Source organism: Amblyraja radiata, chromosome 14 (assembly GCF_010909765.2).
Source record: "Amblyraja radiata isolate CabotCenter1 chromosome 14, sAmbRad1.1.pri, whole genome shotgun sequence".
In the NCBI taxonomy this organism is placed as follows: domain Eukaryota; kingdom Metazoa; phylum Chordata; class Chondrichthyes; order Rajiformes; family Rajidae; genus Amblyraja; species Amblyraja radiata.
Genome location: NC_045969.1, coordinates 15,984,904 through 16,004,952, shown reverse-complemented (window position 1 = coordinate 16,004,952; position 20,049 = coordinate 15,984,904). Strand labels below are relative to the sequence as shown.

Genomic DNA, 20,049 nt, shown 5'->3' with positions numbered 1-20,049 from the left:
AAGAGTAAACTTTTCTCACATCTGCAAAAAATAATTGGAATATTTGTACTGAATTCTATTTTCAATGTTTATTTTTCATAGGAGCTGCTTTGAAGTATTTCTATATTGTAGAGAGGAGGAATCGTCAAAAGAGTTTTGGAAAGAATTTTTAAAAACTATTCAGGTAACATCTACAATTCCTTTTCTTGTAACTAATGTTAACGATGGTTAATCAGGGCTCTCACTTAACTTTTTCTCTGTTTCCAGCCGGGCAACATAGGCAGCTTTTTAGGTTACCAAATTACAGTTTAGGCGGTCATTTAAGATGACGTGTGCGATAATATACTCGGACGAAGTGCGTAGTTATCAGTCGAAATTATGCTCAATGAAGCATTTACATATTTCTGCTTCAAATAAAGTCACAAACAAAACATATTCACCAATCAAGACATGATATATACCACAATGGCATGCAGCAAAATTATAATTCAGTATATACAGTATCTCAACTCTTTTTATACGTTGCAATGAATGCAATTTCTATTATTTCTTTCCACTTCCAAACAAAAATGTGGTTGGATTATTCAGTTTATGATCAACCTCAGTGAGACCAAGTGCAGGCTTGGCGATCGCTTCACCCAACACCTCCACTCAGTTCGGAATAACCAACCTGACCTCCCGGTGGCTCAGCACTTCAACTCCCCCTCCCATTTCGAACCCGACCTTTCTGTCCTGGACCTCCTGCAGGGCCAGAGTGGGGCCCACCGCAAATTGGAGGAACAGCACCTCATATTTTGCTTGGGTAGTTTACACCCCAGCGGTATGAACATTGGCTTCTCCAATTTCAGGTACTCCTTGCTTTCGCACTCCTTCCCCTCCCATTCCCAGCTCTCGCACAGCCTACTGTCTCCGCCTCTTCCTTTCTTTTTCCCACCCCCCCCACCCCCGCGACATCTGACTGAAGAAGGGTCTTGACCCGAAACGTCGCCTATTCCTTCGCTTCATAGATGCGGCCTCACCTGCTGATTTTCTCCAGCTTTTTTGTCTACCAACGGGATTCCACCATTGGCCACATCTTCCCATCTCCTCCCCTGTTGGCTTTCCGTAGAGACTGCTCCCTTCGTAACTCCCTGGTCAATTCGTCCCTTCCCACCCAAACCACCCCCTCTCCTGGCACTTTCCCTTGCAACTGCAGGAAATGCTACGCTTGTCGCTTTACCTCCCCCCTTGACTCCATTCAAGGACCCAAGCAGTCTTTCCAGTTGCGGCAGAGGTTCACCTGCACCTCCTCCAACCTCATCTATTGCATCCGCTGCTCGAGGTGTCAGCTGCTCTACATCGGAGACCAAGCGTAGGCTTGGCGATCGCTTCGCCCAACACCTCCGCTCGGTTTGCAATAACCAACCTGATCTTGCGGTGGCTCAGCACTTTAACTCCCCCTCCCATTCGGAATCCGGCTTTTCTGTCCTGGGCCTCCTCCATGGCCAGAGTGAGGCCCGCCGTAAATTGGAGGAGCAGCACCTCATATTTCGCTTAGGCAGTTTACACCCCAGCGGTATGAACATTGACTTCTCCAATTTCAGGTAGTCCCTGCTTTCTCCTCCCTTTACTGGCTCTCCCTCAGCCCACAGTCTCCACTTCCTTTCTTCTTCACGCTTCCCCCCACCCTCACATAAGTCTGAAGAAGGGTCTCGACCCGAAACGTCGCCTATTTCCTTCGCTCCATAGATGCTGCCTCACCCGCTGAGTTTCTCCAGCATTTTTGTCTACCTATTCACACAAGTTCTGTTATCCCACTTTCCTCACCCACTCGCTACACATTAGGGGCAATTTTACAGAGACAAGTTAACCTTCAAAGCCAAAGCGTCTTTGGGATGTGGGAGGAAACCAACACGTTTGCAGGGAGAATTTTAAATCTCTAAGTGACACTATGTCCCCCTTTACAGCTACTGTATGCTTTAATTCAGTTCAAGACTATAGGGCAGTACATTGGCCATAAAGTTGCTGCCCAAAAGTGCAGAGACCCGGAATTGATCCTGAATATGGGTGTTGTCTGTATGGAGTTTGCTCCTTTCCCCTTTGATTGCATAGGTGCTCTTGTTTCCTTCCACATTCCAAAGGTGTGCAGGAACCTTTTTCAGACCCAACCCAAAACGTAATATTTTCCTGTTATCCAGAGATTCTGTCTGACTTGTTGAGTTACTCCAGCTTTTTGTGTCCATCATCAGTTTAAACCAGCATCTGCAGTTCCTTCCTGCAGGATGTGCAGGCCGTGGCAGTGTGCATGTGCAAAGCGGCCAACCATGCCAGTGGATGAGGAGCGGGCAGAGAGCGGAGAACTGGCGGCCCGGATATGGATGGCGGACGGAGAGTGACAGAGAGAGAGAGAGATATAGAGAGGGGGGCCCGCTCAGAGTTGAACATTAGGTGTCCCGGGTGCTTGCCTAGCCAGGCAAAATGGCACAGCTTTTAGGTTGCCCGGCGGGACTTTAGGTCACCATTGGCACCTGGGCAACCATTAATTTCGAGCCCTGTTAATATTTTTAAGAGAAAAATTAAACAATATATTTTTATAGCCGCTGAATTTCAGATTCATTGTTTTCATTTATTTTTAGTACCACTTTTGTATTAAAATGAATGTAAATTTGATCCTATTTCTCAATTGCTATTAACATTTTATTTTATTCTCCATTGCAGGAATGTTATGTTGTTTTACATGAGGACTTAAATACAGAACTTGATGTACTTATCAGGATGAGTAAAAATGGAGGACCATGGCAAAATCCAGTTCTGATGTCCATCCTTAACCAAGAGTTAGTTACTCAGGAATTAGGTACAGTAATTGATGTTTGGCATATTGGGTAGTTTCCCAAGTTATCAGTAGTTTTCATTTTCTTCTTTCCCTCAAAATATTGAGTATTTTAATCTAGAACCACTAATGCCTTGTTTCTAGCCCCTGTCTATCACCACCTATAAAATCCAGAAGAATGCTGTGATTGTATTGGCATAATCTTAACAGATTCTTACCCTGTGGTTACACTTTTCACATCCTCTCTGTTTTTTGTGAAGTATTTACCAAGGAATGTTTTAGGTCATTACTTACACTTCAAGTGCTCAATGTGGCTGTCTCAATGCAGGGATGTCAGGGATAGAATTCCCAGGCTATGATACCAGTAAAATGTTTGGGGCTTTCAATGTGGGTTATCCAGAAGAGACCTGGGGTTCCATGTTCCAACCTTCAATTTGAGAAGTGGAAAGCTGTGCTTTTATTTTGAATATATGTTAGCTTTTGCACGGAAATTCCAACAGATTCAATAAATACTCTCATCTGCTGTGCATAGTGCACCAGCCTGGTCTGCTTCTACCTTGTCCCATCATCCATTTGCTCTGGCATACACCCTGTATTATTGGTGCAACAGCTCATTGCATTGGTCTGATACAATATTGGAAGTTGTTTCAGCCTTTTAGTGTGTTGTCGGGGTCTTTTCCAACATTTGGCCTCTGTGTGTGTCACTGTCAAAGCCTCCGAAACAGGTTTGTTGAAAAACATTAATGAAAAACTTTGGATGTTTTTGGATTGGACAAACAACCCTTGAGGGAGATAGAAATGTATTTTCATTTACAGAATTAAAGTTTCAACAGAAAACATGTGATTTAAAGATGGTGGAACGCAGCACCGAGACTCCAGCAATAAGCCTGATGTGCATCGATATCCAATGCTGTAAATGCTACCCATGGCACAAAGGTCAGACTTTAGAGCCAGGAACTGAGAAAAATCAGACTGGAAGCAGTTTGCACCTGCAGAAAGAAGCATTCCGAAGATCTCCAATACCAAATCTCTGATTTTTTATTTTATTTGAATGTCCTTGATTCCATCCCACAATATGCTATCTGCTATAATCCCATAGTATTGACTACCAAGAACCCAAGGTCATCTGACAGCTTAAAAAAATATAATGTGTTCAGAGCAGATGGAAATATCTGTTGAAGTAATGAAACTAGGCAGAGAAACACCTGGTATGAATTCATGTCTAAGAAAATAAGAACATACCTGGTGATCTCAAAGATGTGGAATTATGTTTGCGGGTAATATCTGATGTCTGCCACCCTTGGGCTTTTTCAAAAGTTTCACACTAAGCATCAGGAACATGGATAACGTGCCCTCGGAAGAATATAAATCCCATTCCATTGTCTCCAGTGTGCCTGCAACAAGTATACAGGGGCAGTGGGAAATGCTGAATTGGATATACAACATCCTATCTGCACTTACTTGCACTGGCAATTACTGCTTGCCCAACCTGAGCACAGACTGTGAACATCGCATGACTCATCTGCCACATCAGAACCAAGTGTAGGCAAATCATTCTCAGCTCCAAGAGATCACCTCAAACTGGTGTTTCTTAATTTTGCTGGGGGATATATAACAGTATCTTATTAGATATGCCTCTTTAATCAAGTTTGTTCTTATTGTTCAAGCCACCATTGCTGTTAATGGAAGTGAACAAATTGCTTATCAAAAGCTTATTTACATTATTGCTAATGCTAATTTATTTGATGCCAAGGTCTTCTTACATTGCCTTCTTGCATTGAAATTAAGTGGTAAATGTACTTATTGAATGGGACATTTAGTCGGAAGTCAAGTTATCTTGCTACCACGAGAAACCTAGTCATATTTCATCTTTTCAGTATAAACAAATCTATCATTAAGATTCCAAGGGGTATTAGGCTAAAGGGAGAATAGAGAGTTGTGATTAATAAAAAATAAAGCAAATTGCTATTTTTGGTGTTTACAGTGATTTAATTATTTATATTGGGTATTTTGGATAAATTTTGCTATGTAGCCATCAATTATTTTTTAAATTTAAACCAGTCTGACTTTTCTAAACGTCGGCATTCATTAATTGCGCCATTAAAATGCCATCCACTTTAAAAAATATATGTCTATATTCCTGGAAATAAGGTAGATGTGGAAAGGGAAAGACAGTGTAAAGCTAACAATTTGGAAAACCAACAATTAAATATTAAATTAACACATAAACATTTTCCAGCTATTAAGTCCCAAAGTAAAGATTGTTGACATTATAGATTACTGTCATACATGCCAAGGAACGAAATTCCTTATTCATATGAAGCTCATGGAGTAAGCAGTATACATACAATGATAAATGCAACCAATACAACCACGAGTACAAAACAGCAGATTGGTGCAAGATTGTAGTGGACGAGGACATTAAAGTACAATAATGGAATAACCCAAGGTCGAGTTGAGGGTAGGAGTAAGTAGTGGCGTATCTGAAGAGGCGTTTGGTTCAGGACTTAGATAGCAGTGGAGAAAAAGCTATTCTTAAGTCTGGCGTCCAAGCTTTCAAGCTTCCATCAGGTAGGAGAGAGAAAAGGAAATGGCCAGAGTTGCCGACACCCTCAACAGTACTTCCAGGCTTCATGATACAACGCACTATGAAGATAACTAGATGGAAGAAAGGGACGAGCTATTGACATATTCAGTGTTGATTACTGAAAAGTAGATACAATATTGAAAAGAATTGGTACTGGCTTATTATAGTAATATGTACAGAGATAAAGTGGAAAAACTATACATACTTTATGTATAAACTATATGTATATACTATATGTATATACGTGCTATACATGAATATAATCGAGCCATATACAACAGATAGTGAGTGTAACGAGAAAAATACCTGTGCAGTGGATCAAGGAAATTGGGCAGTGGAAAATACCAGTGTGCAGAATATAGCTATAGTGAATCGAGGGTCTCTGGGAGGCTGGGATTAATGTGCATTGTCACCAGTCTCTCAAAGCTGGATGCTAGAATGAGTGGACGTAATTCATTGAAGCCCACTACCTAACTTGCTTTGGCACTGGGATGATAGTGGTCTTCTTGAAGCACGCGGGGATCTTTAAATGGAGCTGAGAGGTTCAATATGTCTGAATAGTCAATGGTTCAATGGTGCTTTATTGTCACATGTGCAAAGTGCAAATGCTCAGAGATAATTATTTTCTTACAAACAGTCCAGTAGAATATCATCATTCCACCCCCGAATAGCAGTTTTACAAAAATGATCCATTGAGCCTGCATGCAAGAGGTGCCATGTTTGGCATAATTTTCCAAGTTCAGTTTCGCTTCAGTTATCAAGACGTGCCTGATTCAGGGAAGCCCCAGGCTGCTGTGGGGCTCCAGTCTTTGCATTCGCTTAGTTGACAGCTGACGTCGTCTCCTCGCCTATCCACCTTTGTGCCCTGTGGGAACCTCCTGCAGCCGAACTCGAAGGCGCGATCGGCCAGACCCCAGTTCTCTTCTACTGGCCTCTTCTCTCTCGTCGCTTCTGTCATCATCACTGGCTCCATCCTCCCGGTCTTTGGTCTACGGAGGATGAGCGGCGGTGGCTCGGTGGGCTCCCCCCTTCCAGGTTGCGTTCTCTGAGCCTGGGCCAGCTCGGTAGCTACCCCCTGCAGGCCACAAACTGCGGCTGGTCTTCCATTTGTCGATGCTCCGCGCCAGGTCTTTTATTCAACTGTGCCCCGCGACAACTTCCCTGAAGGATGCCTTCAGCCGCACGTGACACCCTAGCATTGAGCTTCTCTTAATAGTTAATGTCCTGCCAGCTGGTCCACCCAGGTCCTGAAAATGCAGACCAATTGCTCTGTGGTTTCACTCTCAGGCCAATCTGACCATTGCTACAAGTGTAGCCGAGGCTGATGGAGCAGATGCTGTCCTTCCACTGCCCTTCTATTTAAGTGACCAAAGAATGCATTGAGCTCATCAGGAAGGGACACATTGCTGTCAGCGATATTACCCAACTTCACTTTGTAGCCCAAACCAAGGGTGTTCATGTGGTTGGTCACCTTGGAACTCTAGCTTGCTCCAGAATTTCTCCTTGGCAAGCTTGATTGCTGCGATCAAAACCATAGTTTCACTATAAGTGAGTAACATTTGATCAACTTGATGCATTTGCAGCCCAAGGAAGACGAAACACATTGTGAAATTAAAATTCTCACTTTAAAGAAATTTATATAAAAGATAGAAAATAAACATTGAATCTATCAAAGAAATTCTGAATCTTTGTTTGATGGCCAACTGCTTTCGTCATTTCGGGATTATATTTTTAATTTGGTCACTCCGAAAACGACAGCTGTATAATTGCAGGCACAAAATCAAAACAGACACAATAGTTTGTTGTTTGGACAAGTCTGGAAAGCTTAGCAAAGCATTCCCTGAAAGAGTTCTAACTATGCACTCTTTTGGGAAAACCCAGATATTTCACTAAAACCAAGTTAATGTTTAAATGTTCCGTTGAAAATTACCTGGATTTACAACATTGATTACTGCTATGCAAATAAAAGAGCAAACTCTATTCTGGCCATAGTTATTCAATTTATCAAAGTATGTGTTTAGTTAAGTATATTTAAGATTTATTTTCAAACAATATTATAAGAATTTTAAAATGCTTTGTCAGTACCGTAGAAGGGGATAGAATTATTAATATTTGCTTGTTCCTGATAAACCATGATTTCATTCAACTAATTATGTTTTCCATTTGAAAAATCACACCATTGATTTAAAGTAATTGTGAGAATCTAGGTGTGTAATTTTATAAACCCAAAATGATGTCTCTGGGATGGGTCAAGGGTAATGTCATAATGGTCATTTGCAGTTCGAACAATCCTAGAAGTGTTCCTTCCAGTGGACATTAACTGCATCTCTGCACCTGAATAATTTATCCCCATTCTTGGTGCTCATTAGGCTTGTGGGATGTTTGGGCTGTAGATGGTCTTGACAGCCCTGAATAACCCGTCATGGTCATCAGCAAGTTGCAGAGCATCATGTGCTCTCTCCATCCAGCATGTGTTCCTTAGGTTTTCTATTGAATCTCCGGTTTCTGGTATTTGTAGGATTGTTTCTTTTCGCTCAAAATGGTTGAACCTACAATCCAGGAGGGCCTTGCGTTTACAATAAATTAACATCTTGATCTCCCGAACACTCTCCTCAAACCATTTTTAATTATTTGTGGTGAAGAAGCTAGGACTCGCTGCAGGTGCTAATTATGGCAGACTTCAGGGCAGCCCAAAGACTCTGGACACTGGCTACTATAATCAGAGATTCAGATTGTTAGTGAGATGCTGTCTGATAAGAGTTACTATCATTGTGTACGTGATCTGATTGTGGTAGCACTCTGTGATGCTGATGCTTTGAGGCCACGTTGACACATGAAGTTATATTGGGCGAAAGATAGACAAAGCTGGAGTAACTCAGTTGGTCAGGCAGCATCTCTAGAATAGGTGATGTTTTGGAGCGAGACACTTCACATTGAGAGTCAGGGAAAAGGGAAACGAGAGATGTAGAAGGTGCATAGAACAAATGAATGGAAGATATGCAAAAAGCAACGGTGCTCAAGGAAAGGTGGAGCCCACAATGGTCCATTGTTGGCTGTGGGGTAGGTGATGCTCAACACGACGGCTGTGAAACTAGTACGACGATTAAGGTGGAGGTGATAAAACAGCAGCAGAATATGAGGTGCTGTTCCTCCAATTTGCGTTTGGCCCCTCTCTGGTAATGGAGGAGGCACAGGACAAAAAGTTCAGTGTGGGATTGGGAAGGGGAGTTAAATTGTTTGGCAAACGGGAGATCAGCCATATTACTCTGGTGTCCACCATGGCTCCCAAAGCAAACTATTTATTCTGAGCTCCATCACAGGAAGCAATTACATGTCAGAGATGGGTGAAGATGCAAGGATGTAGCATCTACGAATCCTTTGACCTCTGCGTAAAAATTTGTGAAGACACATTGGGCATGGTATTGAGAACCTGAAGTCCATGCCAGAGGAGCACAGAGAAGCTCTGTTTGAGTGGCAGAAGAACAGGTCATATTCCATCCCCTGCTTCTCTTAACTGCTCTATGTTGCGATTGTATGATTGCATTTTTATCACATTACCCATCAACTTGCATTAACCATCCACCCACTCCATCATGCACTTCCTGCCCCCAACTGTAGATGAGTTGGTTCCATATTGGTCTCTAACTAATGGCAAAATCCACAAAAGTCACCCTTGATCCCGTGGGACTGTTTAATAAGAAGCGTTGGATAAACAGGTTATTTTCCTTTCAGACAGTATAAAAAGCTGAAGCAACTATGCAGATATTTTTAAAGATTGATTGAGAATTGATGTGATAAAAAAGTAATCATACAACATCAAAATAGAGCAGTTAAGAGAGAAGTAGGGGATGGAATATGATGAGCAGAGGTATTAATGTCCTAAAATAATCCAAAATGTCCCCTTTTGAATGCTGATAGTTCTTGTCTTCTACTGGAACTGAGATGCTGCATCTCTCGAGGGCCTCAAACAAAAGCAATTCAGTCTAACTTGCTACCCACATAATTGCATTTTTCCATAAATCTTTGAATAATAAATCGAATCATGATCTTAACGGATAATTTTGTTCTCAGAAACTATCGGTGATTATGGTTGTAAAGCTGGGATCCCTGCAGAGCCCAGCTCAATCAGTTCATGACAGAAATTGATCCTTTTAGCTATGTTTGTTTTCACTAAACTACTGGAGGATCATTAAACTTTGACTCTTTGAAACAACTTTATTTAATATTATAAAGTGCAAAACCAGTGCCAAAGATTTAAGCACCCCAATGTTCATTTCAACACCACTGGCATTTGAGCTAAAAACTTGTAAAACAGACATGCCAGGGATTCTTTAATTTCCCTGGTTGCGTAAACAATCATGGTTAAAATTGCAAAGGGAATTACCTAATCAACTACTTTGTTTTAATTATGAGCCTTTTTAGTACGTGAGCATTGTGCATGCAACTTGCTTATATATTCAGATCCTTTGTGCAATTTAAATTATTTTGATTTACTGTGCAGCTTAGTTTAAATTGTACAGCTACTAAATTTGGATAAGCAGTTGCTCATTCTCTATGGTATTTTAAGCATACAATTAATAAAAGGTTTTTGTGTTTGTGTGGGTGTGTGTCTATTAATCCAATGGAGATGCAAGATGTTTGTTTGTATTTAACTGCAATTTCTCTGAAAACAGTGCACTTTAAAACCTTGTTTCTCTTCAGAACAATTCTCAAAACAAGTGCCCTGCAAGGGTGCATTCTCAGCCTCATACTTTACTCACCATATACTCACGACTGCACAGCCACTGTAGTAGGCAGGATCTCAAACAATGATGAGACTGAGTACAGGAAGGAGATTGAGTGCTTAGTAACATGGTGCATCTCTCTCTCTCTCTCTCTCTCTCTCTCTCTCTCTCTCTCTCTCTCTCTCTCTCTCTCTCTCTCTCAGTATTTCAGTATTTACTTTAATGTCATTTTCGCTGAGTACTTACATACACAGAAGAAACAAAAAATTGTTTCTCAATCAGTTCCTGTCAGTGCAGTTAATAAAAGCAGAATAAATACATACAACTTTAAAATTAACATATCTAAAATAGACCTAAAATTGAACTAAAAACAGACATTCAGACCGAACAGTGGCTTTGCTTTGACAGGTGTCTAGCTGTCAAAGTATGGGCGAGGTTAGATGTGTTGGTATATGATGTATGGGGATGGGACACAGTCCGTTAACCAGTTTTATTGCTCGTGGGAAGAAGTAGCATCCTGCTTGTTCTGCAGCTGGTGCTCCAGTACCTCTTCCCAGATGCCAGAATGGAGAAGATGTGGTGTGTTGGATGATAGGGGTCCTTAATAATGGAGAGGGCTCTGCGGATGCTACGCTTCTGATAGATCTCCAACAGGAAAGGGAGTGGAGCACCAATGATCCTACTGGCTGTCTTCACTATCCTGTTAAGTTGTTTTTGTTCATAAGCCTTGCAGTTCCCAAACCAGGAAGTGATGCCGTAGGTCAGTATACTCTCAATGGTGCCCCTGTAGAAGGTCGTTAGGTGAACAGTAGGGAGACCTGCTTTTCTTAGTCTCCGGAGGGGGTGGAGCCGCTGCTGTGCTCTTTTGATGACTGCTGTGGTATTGGTCGTTGAGGTCAGGTCGTCCGCCAGGTGAAGTCCCAAGAACTTCACACTGCTGACCCTCTCCACAGCAGCACCATCAATATGCAGCGTGTGTTATGTTATTTTCCAGCCCTCCTGAAATCGATCACCATCTCCTTTGTCTTTTCCACGTTGAGGGTGAGATTGTGATATCTGCACCACTCTGTAAGCAGCTCCACCTCCATCCTGTATGCTGACTCATTGTTGTCACTGATGAGACCCACCACTGTCATGTCATCAGCGAACTTATTGCTGAGTCTGGCAGTACAGTCATGAGTATAGTCACTCACTCTCTCGCTCTCTCTCTCTTGCTCTCTCCCCAAGATGCAGGAACTAGTCGTCGACTTCAGGAAATGGGTGATGCACTCACCCCAGTTAGTATCAATGGTGCTGAAGAGAAGATTGTCAACATCATGTTCCAAGGTGTATATATTGCCAACAATTTGTCCTGGTCCAACCACATTGACGCTATGGCCAAAAAAGCACACCAATGTCTCAACCAGAATAGTGTAGCTGGGACGTTGTTGGCCGGTGTGGGCAAGTTGGGCTGAAGGGCAAACTGTTTCCACACTGCATCACTCTGACAATTACTCTATAAGACTAAGGGAATTTGGTGTATCTCCAATGACTCGCCAATAGCTACAGATACACTATAGAAAGAATTAACTTCGCTGGAATCTTCTCTTCCCAGACCGCAAGAAAGTGCTGAGTTGTGGATGCAGATCAGTCCATCTATCAAACCAGCCTCTTTCATTTCTCTCCACCCCCCCCCCCCCCCCCCCCCCGTCGACTCCATCTACATTCCTTGTTGCCTTAGAAAAACAGTCAACATAATCGAAGACCTCTTGCGCCTCAGTCATTCCTTCTGCTCTCCTCTCTTGTCGGGCAGAAGATAAAAAGTTTAAAAGCAAGTGCCATCAGATTCAGGAACAGTCACTTCCCCACTGTCATCAGACCACTAAGCAGACCTCTCATAAGCTGTGGTTGTAATCCTGATCTCCCAATGATGGCCTGTGTACTTTTATGGCCTGCGCACTTTTATCTGTACTTTCTCTGGAATGCTGTAACACTATTTTCCAAGCTCTGGTTATTGTTCTCTTTGCCATTACCTGTTGTGTTTGGCTTGATTGTACTCGTATATGGCATGACGCAACTGGATAGCATGCAAACAAAGTTTTTCACTGTATCCCAGTACACACAAGAAGAAAACAATACCAACTGGATAAATGGGATAATAATTGTTGTGGTGTCCTGCCCATTAACAACCTATGAAATTGAACGAAATGTTAGGAATTATATCTTTTTTATCACAAGGATTGGAAAAAAAATGCACATTTGCAGCAGCTTTCTGTCATTCAGCCAACTGTGGAGCAATGATAAACTTGCATGGCAATTCCATCTGCCTTTCAAAATGTACTGCAACGGACAATAACAGGACAGGTGGATGTAGGGCTATTGGACTCGCACATCATTTGTCTTGCTTTCATTGTGTAAATTTGTATTGAAAAAATATATGGAAAAAATGCATTTGGTTTGCTTTTCCATAAAAACATCTGCTCACGTCATGTTTAATAGAGTAAAATTGATAGATTTATGAGGATCATCAGTTTTACTATTGTCCCAGTGGTTGTATGTGTTTAAATGCTGATATTGCATTTTCATCATTGATTGCTATGTGTGGAATTAGATTGCTAACAAGAAAGATCGAGTTAATTTTATTTTATTTTGTGCTCCTATCCATTATGTGTCTTTTACAGTAGATGAATATTTGAAATCAGAATCTCCAGTGTTCTTTGAATACAGAGTGAAATACTTGATGAAGTACAAGCATATCAGCGAAGCAATGACACTGACCAAATACTGTGTGAATCACCCGCAAACTGGCAAAAATAAGTACTTTCTCCACTTATTCTTAACATGGTTATGCCGCACATCGCCAGAAGAAGTCATGTTGCAAGAGGTACGGTTTTGTATTGTTTTTGTCAACATTAATGGGTGATATTTATTAAATTTCATATACCTAGCTGTACATACCAGAAAAAAATAACCTTGAAACAATTGTTTTAATTGGATGTTTGTAAGATTTTGCAAAGTGTTATAGATGAACATTTGGTTTCTTTGTTTTCCCTCAAAGATTGCTAGAATTAACTGCCAAGAAGCCCTGGATGTTATTTGCAGATTCGATTCAGAAGGGCAGGTGGAATTGGCTTGGATTTTGTGTGTGGCATTCCTTACTCGGCAGCTAAAAAATGGAGACATGTATTGTACTAGGTAAATATTCTGGGGTTTTTTCTAAAATAACTATACCAGATCCTTTTCAAGTTTGCTTTAAAAAAACATTTGTGAACTACATCTTACATTTTACCTTAATTTGATTAATTATTTTGGCTAATGGGGAAATTTGCTTTAATAATGAAAATTTGTGCAGATTCAAGTCCGAGACAGGACAGAAACAGGACCTTCAGCACAGCTCATCCATGCCAACCAAAATGTCTCCCGTAGCTAGTCCCATTTGGCACATGTCCCTTATATCTTTCTTATCCATGTCCCTTATGCCTGTCCAGCTGAGTTACTGCAGCATTTTGTCTGCCTTCGATTTTTAATCAGCATCTGCAGTTCTTTCCTACTCATCTTTCCCTACTTACCCTAGTTCACCTCTATTTGATTGACATTGTTTGGTCTTTTATATTATCAACCTTCACATTGTGCAAGGTTTAGTTTTGAACAAGTTGAAAGATTTCTATCAGTAATTTTCAATTACTGTGTTTCAATTTATTTTTCTTAAAAATATGCTCATAAATTGTGTGAATCTTGTGACTGTGATAATTAATTGTATTGTGTAATATTAGTCCAGATTTTGGTCCATTTCTGCCATTTCATAAGATGAGTGCCAGTCAGTTTCAGGACTACTGCACATGTGGAAGTCCCAAACTCACTGGCAAAGCTTCAAGAGGACTTGCTGAGATTCCCCAGCATTTACATTTATGTTTACCCTGGAAAATCTGTTCTTGAATATTCTGCTGGGTTGTTCTTGGTGCTGGATCCGTGAACCCATTCTTTAAATAAGGAATGAATTTCTGTCTGACACCAATGCAAGCTCTCTTTTTTTAAATAATTTTAATCTTTACGGTGACTATTTTTATTTCAAAATGTTTAGGCTTTCGGATTGTTTCATTGTTAATAATTTTGCATGTCTTTGAATGTCATGGATATTTAGAGGCATTAAAAAACGTTTGATTGTAATGTCATTCAAGCCCCCATTGTTACTGAGTACTTTGTTCCCCAGCTGCATCAGTCCAAGGCCGGCCTTCTGAATTTAGACTATGGAGACTGGGAATGCAGATGTTGAAGTGGGAAGTGGCCTTAAGTCTAGTCTCCATTGGATTATCTATCTCTCTCTCTCTCTCCCCCCCCCCGGCTTTTGTTCAGCTCCATAGCTCAAATATAGTTTTTAATATAGTTGCTCTGTTAAGAATTAATTTACAAAAGCTCATGCAATGAAGCAGAATCTGGTCACTCTGCCAAATACTTTTATTATTGTTCAGAAAGGGAGCGAGCTTTGTATTTCCCTAGTGCACTGGTTTGCAGGATGCCATTGGCATTGCCTTTTACATCTGCATGGAGTAAGTTGGATTAAATGGAAGGCTGATCAGATTTTTAAAGTTTTCATCCTTTAAATTAAATGTCTTGCTCAAATCTTAGTTGAACATGCCAAGCCAGACAATCAAATGACGACTTAGTTAACATAAGCATCTAATTATCCTATAGTAATTCCTGCCATAGCTTTGATTGCAATGTAATACTATCCACTTCATTTTACATAGGGAGTTGATATTAGTGTGGAGTAAGCTGCAGCTGAAACTTGATGCATCCAAGCAACACTTTTTAGAGAAGTGTCATCACCTTTTATTAACATCCAGAAATGTGAACCATATCTTCCTCTTTATCAGGGTTATTCAGAACGAGGTGAGTTGCCAGTTGCAATGTAAATAATTTCAATTGCATTACTTCGGATAGCTTTTCTCAAACTTGTAGTGCACTGTTTCCAGTGAACAGGAGATGGTGTATGTAATAAATATTACGGACTAAACAAATCGCATGACAGTTTATTTCCTGTAGACTGGATTTTACAAGAATTAATGTTATGCTAAATTATATAGAGCCCTATTTTGACTAGATCCTGAATATATTGTTTGTTTTTGGGTAGCACGGGAATAATATATTGGCTGTAATGGAAAGCAGCAGAAATGTACTGTTATGATTTAGTTTGAATTGAGATATTCCACAAATAACAAATACATTCCCTGGTGTTTCTAAAAAGAAGGTGTTTGGATTTGAGTTTAAGCTATTGGGGGAAAACATTATTTTGCAGATTTTAAAATGTTGTGGGCAATAGACAGGAGTTGCAGGAGTAGGCCATTCGGCCCTTCGAGCCAGCACTGCCATTCAATCTGAAGTTATTTTTTTCAGCTGGAAGTATTAAGAGGGGCAAAGGTGAAATGTGGAATTACTTCACAGGTCAGACATTATCTCATTGAATGACAGATGAGGCTTGAAGATAAATAGCCTGTCCTTTCTCGTATGACCCTGTTCATTTTAGAGATTTGGGGGCTTTGTTTTGTAAGCAATTTTCAATGGAGGCAGGAGGATTGGATTCACTGTGCGAAAGTGATAACATTCTACCGTTCACAATTATAACTTTTACTGTAGTTACTATTTATACCTTGGATTAAAAAAAAAACTCTTAAACTTTTTGTTTGAGCAAGTTTTGATTGTTAATGCATGAGGTTTGTTTTTGAGGTATAAGTTCAGAGGAAAGTTCTGTCCTTGTTTGTGGAATTTTTGGCATTAATTTATTTTGCCATAATTTATTTCATTAATGAAATTCGGATGTAACAATCATGCCACTCTTCTGCCATGCCATCTCTTCAAAAACGTATGTTATTTTCAATAAACCGTTTAGCATTGTTCTTCATACCACTTGTTTTGTATGACGATACAAATCGGTATGTTGGAAGTTTAGGGAGAAATGTATTTTGACTACTTAATTTTACTGATTAAATTTGATTTGGTTTTGCTGGTTTGTAATGTGAAACCCCCTAAACTTTAAATATGTAATGTTTAAATATTGTAGGTTGGAACTGAAGGCTTGCAATTCTGCGTTGAACTCTGTGCGCGTGCTCTAAGGATGGATTACAAAGATGAACCAAATACAAAAACTTTAGTGTGCAAAACGCTGTCATACCTGCTGCCAAATGATTTGGATTTCTGTAGAGCATGCACTATTACAGTTTTTTTCTCAGAATGTACCTTAGAAACTTTTCACGCTGTTGAAAATCTCTACAGTCAGCCAGATCAGCCATACACTGAAGACACCAGTGCAGTTCCCAGTTTCCTTCGTTGTGAGCTGCTGCTTGTTTTAAAGAACACCTGGCCTTTTGATCCAGAATTTTGGGACTGGCGAATTTTGAAAAAAAACTGTCTTGCTCTAATGCGTGGCAAAGTGGCCTTAATCACAACTCGTGGAAAAGATGCATTTGTGAAGTTTGGAGACAACACATTGGCTAAGAGTAAAACGAATATCAAGACCACGAAGAAACCTAACGTGTTGCAACTCCGCACAGGCACATCCCGGGCAGATAGCCACAGTGCAGTGATGCATCATTGTGTGTTGTGTAAAAAGGAGTTCCTTGGTGGACATATTATGCGACATGCACATGTTCATCAGCAAAAAGGTGCCTTCTCTTGTCTGATTTGTGCAAGGAAGTTCAGATTGAAGGGACAAATGCTGAAGCATTTAAAGACTCACCTGAGGAAGATTCAAAAACATGAACTTGCTGCACAGAAAAATACTGAATCTTCCACTGTAGCCAGGGACGTACAGGAAACCTGTCCCCTCACAAATGGGATCCTTGATGCAAACGTATCGACTGCTTCAGAATCTGAAACTGCAGGCGAACAGAGTTACTATAAAACGTTTACAGAAAATGAAGATTTTAAAGTTGATCTTCCAAATGAGCCATGCAGTTCAGCTGGTCTGGATGGAGCACTGAATGAACATTTCAAAACTCAGGAAGATCCCAAAAAAGATGTAGTTCCTGCTACAGCCGCTGATAATGTTATAGGCGCTCAGCTGGTAAAAGAAGAATTTGGGGCTGTTGTTCCAACCAAAAAGAAAAGAAAGAGCTGTTTTCTTGATAAACAAAATTCAATAGGTCACAGAAATAATGGAGCTCTATGCAAACAAGAACAGACAGGCGATGACGCTGCGTCAAAAGAACAAGCAGAAAATGACACAAGAAGTGATGGTTTATTTAATTGTCCAGCGGATGGCTGTTCAAAGGTATTTACTAAGATCCATTTTCTGATTAAGCATGCACGGAAATTTCATTCCTCTGAGGAAAATGTACAAGATTACCTGATGGAGTGGTATAAAGGGAAGTGCCGTTATTGCCAAAGAAAATTTATTCACTCACAGCATTTAATTGACCACCTAAAAAGGCATGTCTACCCTAAATTATTCTTCTGTTTACATTGTGGCTGTAGTCAGAGGTTTAAGCGTGCTTCGGAACTTCTAAGCCACACTGAGAGTCATGAAGCTTTTCAAGCACAGTGCAGCTTTGATGACTGTGACCAGTTGTTTGACAGAGTTGAGATGCTTTATGAACATGAGGCACAACATTACTCAAGTACAAACCCTATCCACTCCAGAGATTGTAACAAAGGAAAAAGTCAAACAAGCAAAATGCTAAACCATCAAGCAAGGACGAATGAAGAGAAAAGACTAGAAAATGTACAGAATGCTGTGGAATTTCCAGTCCCATCGTGGAAATCACGAAAAGAGTTATCAGAACCAAAGACCTACCTTCACAGTATGGTTGGCAAGCAAAGTGGAAATCAAAATGGATTGGGCACTCTTAATGATACTTCACATGCTTCCATCGAATCAGATGAAAATAATTTGACTATTGAATCGGGAAATATAAATTGTGTTAATAATGAACAAATTGTAAATGGGCATAAAAAACTGAAAGGGCCTTTGATTAATTCGAATGCAGACACATTTTCCTCGGGTGATATGTCAAATGATGGCATTGGTGATGCAGATAAGACCAGTCTTTCAACTGATGATTCAAGATCAGAGCCTGCGCCAGCTGTGCTGAATGACAGTGTTTCAAACGAAGCTTTAAAGAAAGAAGATGCAGCAGTGTCACAGGATAGTGACAGCCTGTCACAGCAAAGTAAGACTCTTTCAGGTTTGCAGTCGTCCTCTAATCAAGAACAGAATAGCAGCAGCAGCAAGAGTAATAGCACTGGCAAGGGAGAACCTGAAAGCTGTGGCAAGCAGCGAAATTACTATCGGCCTCAACCACCAAGCTACCTAGCTGAAAGATATATCACTATGCCAAAACGAAGGAAGTTAGCCACCGATACAAACCAGTCTCCCGCTTCACAAGAGAATTCAGTTAATGTAAAAAATGACCGACACATATGTCGGAAATGCTTCGGGATTTTCAACAACATCGAAGCATTGGAAGAACACAACTCTCAGAAAAATTGTAGACCGCTCTTTGTTACGGAGTCGGATAGCGATGAGGGTAAGTACCTGCTTAAAATTAAATTATCCATGGTACAAATGAGTAATTCAGATAGTGCATTTCATTGTATTCAGAAATGGGCAGCAAAACCTCTGTTAGTTGTTCTAGGAAAGCACTTGAGGAAATAAAATGAACTTTGCAAGTGGGTTGAAAAGTTTGCTTAATACAGATTTGTACATGTAACTAGTCAAAGAATGTTCCAATGCACATGGTAGAACAATAAATCCAAAGCACACAGGAAACCATTTATGCAGTAATTGTGCAGTTTCCATAAATCTTGCACAGAAACTTGTGCTGATATGAATTGCACGGTTCATTTATCTAGAATGAAACACATGAGAGCAAAAATACAATGGCCCATTAGCTCTTGGTGCTGGTGTGTGTGTTTTATTTGCTGCTGCCATGGACTTTTTCACCTCTTCTACACCCCTCTTCCAATTTTTGGTGCATCTGCATTAACTGTAGCATTAACTATTAAGCATAATAGAGGTGCCATTTGAGTTACTTGGAACCATTAACAGGTGTATTTATGTGAATTAGTTTGCTAGTAGATTAACAGTAAATATTTAAAGGTGTTTGTCATTTTTTAAACTGAAACATGTTTGATACAGTACAGGTGCACAACCTTTTATCCGAAAGCCTTGGGACCAGACACTTTTCGTAATTCAGAATTTGTCGGTCTTCGGAATGGAAATTTTTTAGCGTAGATTTTAATGGCTGGCTCAGTGGTAGAATGCTCGGCTCATATCCGCAAGGTCGCGAGTTTGCACCTTGATCCCGGCAGTAAACTCGGTCGCGTGTTTGAGTCTTCAATGTAGTTTTTTCTTGCAGAATAAATGTTTGTATGAAATGCGGTGTACTGACTGTGTGGGCAGAACTTTGGAAGTGATTGCCCACCAGTCTAAAAAGCCGCTGTGTCTCCCTGTCCCTGGGATAGCAGGGGGCGATCAAACAGCACAATACCCCCCTCCCCCTCCAACTCCAGAGGAATCCGCTCCCCGATGGGCCGCTACGGCGACAAGTGACAGTTTGCCCACAGCCCGAGCTGCGCCCCCTCATCCGCCACCCCAAGAACAAGACGTACCTTGCACACCATCAGCTTCTGCCCCTACGTGTTCCTCTGGAGTTGGAGCGGTGCTGGGCTGGAGTTGCTGCTGGCTGTGGGTCTCTGGGATCTCCGTGCTTGCAGTGGGCCTGGGGGTCGGTGTCCCGTTGGTCCTGACGTCTCCGGCCAACCCCCTGGACTGGAGCTGAGACTGGAAACTGTACCGCCCTTGCCCCCTCCCTCTGCAACTGCAAACAACCCCACTCTCCTGCAAGGGAGGTACAGTTCCCGGAGGATGGCAGGTGGCCGGAGACGTCAGGACCAACAGGAACCCGCTCCCCGATGGGCCCCTACCACGCCCCGAGCTGCGCCCCGTCATCCGCAACCCAGGTTCCTCTTTAGTT

General features: G+C 41.1%; 1 protein-coding gene across 2 annotated transcripts in view; it reads left to right on the top strand.

Annotated features, from left to right (window-relative positions):
• Positions 1–20,049, top strand: part of znf654 (zinc finger protein 654) — a 73,238-nt gene that overhangs the window by 47,402 nt on the left and 5,787 nt on the right. The window contains exons 3-8 of one of the 2 annotated variants that reach the window (XM_033032603.1): positions 82–163; positions 2,677–2,812; positions 12,763–12,962; positions 13,137–13,273; positions 14,827–14,968; positions 16,137–18,600. In XM_033032603.1, coding sequence (XP_032888494.1) covers positions 82–163; positions 2,677–2,812; positions 12,763–12,962; positions 13,137–13,273; positions 14,827–14,968; positions 16,137–18,600 — 3,161 coding nt within the window. Of the gene's footprint in view, positions 1–81; positions 164–2,676; positions 2,813–12,759; positions 12,963–13,136; positions 13,274–14,826; positions 14,969–16,136; positions 18,601–20,049 lie in introns of both variants that reach the window. The other variant, XM_033032601.1, reaches the window with a different exon arrangement.